Source organism: Denticeps clupeoides, unplaced genomic scaffold, assembly GCF_900700375.1.
Source record: "Denticeps clupeoides unplaced genomic scaffold, fDenClu1.1, whole genome shotgun sequence".
Lineage (NCBI taxonomy): Eukaryota > Metazoa > Chordata > Actinopteri > Clupeiformes > Denticipitidae > Denticeps > Denticeps clupeoides.
In genome coordinates this window covers 88,147-95,076 of record NW_021629794.1, presented here as the reverse complement: position 1 = coordinate 95,076, position 6,930 = coordinate 88,147, and the positions used below count along the sequence as shown (strand labels likewise).

Below are 6,930 nucleotides of genomic sequence, written 5' to 3'. Positions count from 1 at the left end.
ATCACCGCTTGGTCCTGTTACTCATGAACGCATTCATTCATCATTCACTCATGGTTCTGTAGTTCTATACGGTTCTATTGCCGTAGTTATACAGCCATGGTCAAAAGTTTGGAGAATGACACAAATTTGTGGCTTTCACAAAGTTTGCTGCTTCCGTTTTATTAGGGCAGGTTGCAAAAACCTCTCCCCCTCCATAAGCCCAGCCCAATAAGTCCCTCTTTAATCCCCCAAAAAATGCCCCACTGAATATCAGCCCTGCCACAGAAGGACCTGCTGAGATCATTTCAGTGCTCCTCTCGTTAACACATGTGAGAGTGTTGAGGAGCACCAGGCTGGAGATCATTCTGTCCTGCTGGTTGAGTTGGAACAGCAGACTGGATGCTTTAAAAGGAGGATGAAGCTAGAAATCATCGTTCTTCCTCCGTTAACCGTGGTTACCTGCAAGGAAACACGTGAGGTCATCACTGCGTTACATGAAAAGTTCTTCACAGGCGAGGATGTTGCTGCTAGTAAAATTACACCGAAATCAACCATTCATCAGATCGTCAAAAACCTCAAGGAGAGAAGAACAAGTTGTGAAGAAGCGCCAGGACCATCTCCTGAAGAGGATCCAGCTGCGGGATCGGGGTGCCACCAGTGCAGAGCTCGCTCAGGAAGGGCAGCAGGCGTGTGAGGGCATCTGTGACTGCACTCAGGGCACCAAAGAAGCCCCTCCTCTCCAAAAAACATCAAGGACGGACCGTCCAAGAACGCCGCCTTTTCCAGCATGATGGAGCTCCGTGCCGTTATGTGAGAACTAAGTGGCTCGGGGAACAAAACACTGAAATTGTCACGTGTGATGCACAGCAGCACAGCACACGGTGCACACAGTGAAATTTGTCCTCTGCATTTAACCATCACCCTGAGTGAGCAGCGGGCAGCCATGACAGGCGCCCGGGGAGCAGTGTGTGGGGACGGTGCTTTGCTCAGTGGCACCTGAGTGGCACCTTGGCGGATCGGGATTCGAACCGGCAACCTTCTGATTACGGGGTGCTTCCTTAACCGCTAGGCCACCACTGCCCCTTTTTTGGGCCCGTGGATATGAAACTACCTGGACTTTAATCAAACAAAACCCGTTTCCGTCAATCAGGATTCGGCCCAGAAGTTGATTGACAGCATGTCAGAGGTCTTGAAATAAAAGGGCCAACGCTGCATATATTGACTCTCTGTAGAAACTTGATGTAATAGTCAATTGTCTGCTTTTGAAACTATAGAATTATTAACTTATAATTATACTTCAATACACCACACAAACAAAAATATCTAAAAACAATGGTGTAGCAAACTTTGTGAAAACCAGCATTTGTGTCGTTCTCAAAAGTTTTGGTCACAACTACATGGGGTCAAGTGGAATTATAAATTCTACAGGTATATTGGGTCAGGTGGTATTAGTAGTTCTAGTGAAGTGATTGTCATTGTGAGACACTGCAGCGCAGCACACGGTGACACGGTGTAACGTGTCCTCTGTATTTAACCGTCAGCCTTGGTGAGCAGCGGGCACCATGACAGGCGCCCGGGGAGCAGCGTGTGGGGACGGGACCTTCATCAAGGGGACCTCAGTGGCACCTTCGGTAAACGTACCTTCAGCAGCTCGGGTGCCTGTTTCTTCAGCTTCTCCATCTTCCACTCATTCTCACAGGGGTTGAGGGAGGAGGGCGGGGCCGTGCATGAGCACCTGCAGTCCGAGCCGGAGCTGACCGTCTCCACCGTGTAGAAGTCCTCCACCCTCAGGCTCCCCTCCCGCAGGCGAGCGCACGCCTCCACGCTCAGTGGCCGCATCACGCACTTACATCGGCAGTCGGAGCCTTCCGAAGTCATCCTCACCGGCTCGGTGTCACCAAACACCTGCTGGGTTGAGGGGACGATGAAATATTAATGATGAATAAATAAATAAAGAATTGAATTAAACATCCAACCAGTTCGCTGACAAAAGGTCCGAATGAATTAAAAAAAATAAACATTAAAAGTGACTATAACCGAGTTCCAGGAGATAAATATGAGAAGTGGAATAATAGTGGGACAGACCGAGCCGAACCTCTGACCCCGCTCATCCTGGGAAGTTGGACCGGACCCCCGTTCCCTTCATGAACGAGAGATCCGTATGATGTCCGTCCTCCCCGGTCTTCTGGTGAACACGCATCCACGTGGGATGGATTACGGCTTCTGTGGCTCTTAAAGTGGCTCCTGAAGTGGCTCTTAAAACGCGTCCGAGGCCATAAATCTTGAGCGGATTCGCACCTGCCGCCTCCAAATAGTCTCCAGCAGAAGGTCCTGGATTTTCGGACCGGCAGGACTGCTGGTTTAGTCGAGTTACTTGTCCCGTGTGCAGCCCGGGCCTGTCCCTGGAGCATCAGGTGGAGAAGGCGGAGACGCTGAGATGATCCAGCGCTTTGGAGGGCCCGGGGCCGAGATTTACGGACATGTGGAAGCGGTTATGGCCGCTGAGAGAATGCGGCATTGCGGAGATTCTTCATGAAAAGGCGTCCTGCGGAGTTTTCGGGGGACCGGGCCTTCGTGGGAATACATAACCGCGCGTCCACAAACACGCCTTCATTTCTCTGCCATTTCCTGCCGCTGTGGTCCCGTTTTGTGTTTCACGCTTGTTGTTCGCATCGGTTATGATGATGAGCATAAACGTGTCCATGTCATGTCCCGTCCTTGTTCTGTCCTACGTCATAGGGGTCATGTGTACAGTGTTGAAAATTGTACTTTCCCTCAAAGCAGGAGCCACGGCCCGTAAAATAACCAGAGACTAAACAGACTGTTTCACTCTGACCTCCAGTCCACAAAGAAACCATAAAGATTATATGATACTGTTCGTATAATTTAATATAAAAATATAACATAAAAGCAGACGATGGGAAGTGGTAGAAGCCACACTCGCCTATGAACCAGAAGACCCAGGTTCGAATCCCACTTACTACCATTGTGTCCCTGAGCAGGACACTTAACCCTGAGTGTCTCCGGGGGGGACTGCCCCTGTAACTATTGATTGTAAGTCCCTCTGGATAAGGGCGTCTGATAAATGCTGAAAAATTATTTTTAGTCTGAGATTTTATAACAAAGTCCAGAAGTGGTTGCCAGACCTTACAAAGTCGCATCACTGCACGATGACACCAGTTTATCAGTTATTATTTACTATATGGCTGTACATCTCTGATCCAGATGTTGCTGGGCAACGTCATTCAGCAGCAGCTGGTCATGTGATGTTGCGACATTTTGAAATGTTTAATATTCATAGATATTGTCACTCCAAGCAAAATAAATAGCACAGTGACAATTTTCTAAAATTATTCATTTTATATAAATGGTAGGGGTGGTAGTAGCCTAGTGGGTAACACCAAAAGTCCCAGATTCAAACCCCACTTACTACAATGGTGTCCCTGAGCAAGACACTTAACCCTGAGTGTCTCCAGGGGGACTGTCCTTGTCACTACTCTGGATAAGGGCGTCTGGTAAATGCAAAAAATGTAAATGTAAATAAAACTTTACGATGGGCCGATGGAATAGAATCTGGAGTAGATTTCAATGCACTGCTGGTGTTTACATAAAAATAGCTGCATTAGTTGCACTGATCTCAAGTCAGGTCAAACCGTTTCTTTACCCACAAGGTTGAGGGGCAAACGAAATCTCGAAGCACTGGACTGAACTTCTCTCATCGTTCCACACACAAAAGTGACCTGAAGTAATATCCTCTGGTCTAGTCCAGTCATCAGCAGCATATGAACTTCTTGCCAGGGTATGAGAGCATGAGATCGACGTCACACCGGACGCGTGAGAGTCGCCGACCCCGTGCATTTCAAAGAAGGCGCGTCTCCCCCAAATGGAATCTTTTGTTTCTGAACGGCACCAGGTGCCATCGGTAGAAGCGACGTTTGTAAAACCTGTGTTTCGGCAGCTGCTGCACTGCGTTGACGTGTCTCCACAGATGCCCAAACGATAACCCACAACCTGCTCGCATGACAACGCCAATGTGAATCGGGCAGTGGGCCAAAGTGCTAAAGCACACATAATTGTGCTCATTTCCTGGAGCCGACTAAAATGATAAATGTAGCTGGCTCCGATATTAAGAGTTGACAGGAGGTACGGCGAGATGATCTAGCAGTGCTGTACAGAGAGATCAAAAGGCTTAAAACAGTCGTGAAGGCTGTTCAGCAAATTTCATTTCATCGATAAAAAACTTGCTCCTAACTTGTTAATAAATTAGCGTTACAAAATATGGCCGATTAGTAAATAGTAATGGTCCTAGAACTGAACCTTGAGGTACTCCCACTGTTCCTCTCATAATTACCCACTACAGTCTACTGGTTATGGGGCGGCTTTGAAAAAGGTTTTGGTTTTACTTTGACTCTTTGAGAGCTTTTCTTGTGCCTGCTTGGTGGCAAACACTGAAGAAACGGGCTGAGGTCTTCAGTCAAATCCTTGACAGCCCTCATTCACACACAGAAAATGCCATTAGTCCCCGGGTGTCAATTGGCTGGTGACACGCCTGACGGGTACTTGTTGATTTTGGGGACACACAAGCACATTCCTTCTGTGGCTGTTTATCTCACCACGGCCCACTTTGAACTTAGTGTGTGTCCTGTCACAGAAGCCCTCTGCTCTTCACAATCAACACATGACATTCTGAGACTCTCTGAAGCAGCTTTTCATGTTTTTTTGGACGTTAATTTGTCGGTGCGGACCCTGGCAACTCCTCTAAACTAAACCGAACCCAACCGAGAATCCGGGTCTAGGCCCCATCCTGTCCCAGTATCTTCCGCTTGCTGCGTTCATTTGAAAAGGTTGCCAGCAGCTTGAATTGGTGGCAATAACAGGACCTGCTGGCACGCCGGCCAGCAGGAATACTCGCGCGGCGGATAAGATCGCATGTTTCTAAGGTTACTTCAAGGGATCCGAAAGTGGCGTGCAGATATCATGCGCCTCTCGCCGATGGGCACTTCCCGCTCGGAGACGCTGCCAGGCCTTTTGTTCGCCGCCGGGCCTTTTGTAGCCCGGCGTCCAAAAAATATAATGGCGGGCCTGTGTTTTTTTTTCGGTATCATACTCGAGGTATGCAAATGGTCTGGGTATCGAATTTTCGAAGATGGAAGTTCGCTGGGGCTGTCTGCTGACAGATGCTGGAGGACTTGACGTTTCTCTCTTTTCACTGGGTAAATAAAGCAAACGTCCTGCCCAATATGCTTCCAAAAATGTCCAAAAAGGCATAGAGCGTGTATTTGTCTGGCGTGTTTAAACTTCATAAAATGTAGTATTTCATGGTCCTTTATCGTGTGTGAGGGTGCATGTTAATGTCATCACTTTAATTAAGTCGTTCTTATTCTGCTATTAAGCAACAACAGAGAAACAGGGACACACTGACATATATCTCCACTAATATTCAGAATCATAATGTCATTCAGGCACCAGTTGGTCACGTGACGTTGCATAACAGTACGATGATATAGAAATTATGAAAACGATTTCTGACTGGGTCACGTTCGCTCTCGTCCTCGTCCTCACTGCATCTTTGATGGTATGGCCGCTCTTTCGCCCTCTCCTTCCCACAATCGGCCCTGGGATTCCAGTCTGGTCTGAAAATAAACCCCGCTTCGTTATGTTTAATTCATCCACTACGTACTTCCAGGGCCAGTTCCGGGGCTCAGGGCCGGAGCACGCCTTGTACCAATGTTCTGGCAGCAGAGCGCAGCCCATGCTTGGATAACCCTCTTAACCCGGCTCCTATTCAAAGCAGGGCCCTGCGGACCCCCGCTGCAGCGCGAAGGGCCCGGATCGGCCCCTCTGGGGGCTCTTCGGTCCTGCAGCTGTGTAAGCAAAGTCCAAAGTGTCTCCTCTCGTTTCAGAACCACCGGGACTGTCCTGAGGAAATCTCCTCCATCTGTCCCTGTTCCAGGCTGAGGTGGACAGACGCGAATTAAAGCCGTTTTGCTTTTATTCTTAAAATAATTCTCTAAATGAAACTAGAAACCCCCCGACAGGAGAACCCGTGGAAACGCCGCTTCTACACCCACCTTGCTCAGCCCGTCCGCGGCCCGGAGCAGCAGCAGCGGCAGCGGCAGCAGCACCGCGCAGGTGACCACGAAGCTCCGCATGGTTCTCGGTCGGAGCTGCTGGGGAATTTGGTCCTCCGCTGCCGGCCCTCCACCTCCACCTCACGGGAGGAGGAGCGAAGGAACGAGCCTCCTTCTCCCATCTGCATTCTCGCTCGCCTTTTCTTATAATAATCTGAATATTCGCTGCGATTCTTCTTCATGGTGTTAATATTAATTCGCGCTTTAGTCATGAAAATGTCCCAATAAAGATAAATACTTTCTGGCCAAGCTTTAATTTCTAAAAAAAAAAAAAAAAAAAAAGCATATAAACAAGTCAGCATGTTACAGTATTATTGTTTCATCAATGATAGATTGCATTATAAATCTTTGTATTGCATTACTTTTATAACAAATGTATGTACTCAATATTTAGCCTTGTATTAATGAAATCAACATCCAGTCGCTGCTGCTTTTCTCCATGTAACGCAGTTGAAGTTGTACGCTTCTTTAATTGTTTACTCCACCTTCGTTCGTTTTAACGCGCGCCAGCCCCTCCCAACATGGCGGCTCCGCTGGCTTCCATAGACGCCCGTACAGCGCGCTAGCCCATCCCAACATGGCGGCTCCGCTGGCTTCCATAGACGCCCGTACAGCGCGCCATCTGGTGTTCAAACCGGGCAGCGTCGCACGTCTCCAGTCGGCTCTGATGACGTAACCACTTAAAGGTGTGATTTGATTGGCTGCCAGTAGGGACGGTGAGCGACGCAGCCTCATGCGTTGGAGAGAGAGTTCGTGTGCACACGACACCACCTACTGGCCAGGTGTACAATTACACACCATGTAGGACCAAGTAATTGTT

The 6,930-nt window shown here is 48.6% G+C and overlaps 1 protein-coding gene across 1 annotated transcript; it reads right to left on the bottom strand.

The window, feature by feature from the left end:
• Positions 1–700: 700 nt before the first annotated feature.
• Positions 701–6,214, bottom strand: LOC114774332 (olfactomedin-like protein 2A; the record flags this gene model as incomplete). The annotated part of the gene is made up of 3 exons (XM_028966255.1): positions 6,051–6,214; positions 1,621–1,884; positions 701–804 (listed from the first exon to the last, which is right to left on the bottom strand). Coding segments are annotated over exons 1-3 (449 nt in total), but the record flags the coding sequence as incomplete, so codon positions are not given.
• Positions 6,215–6,930: the final 716 nt, after the last annotated feature.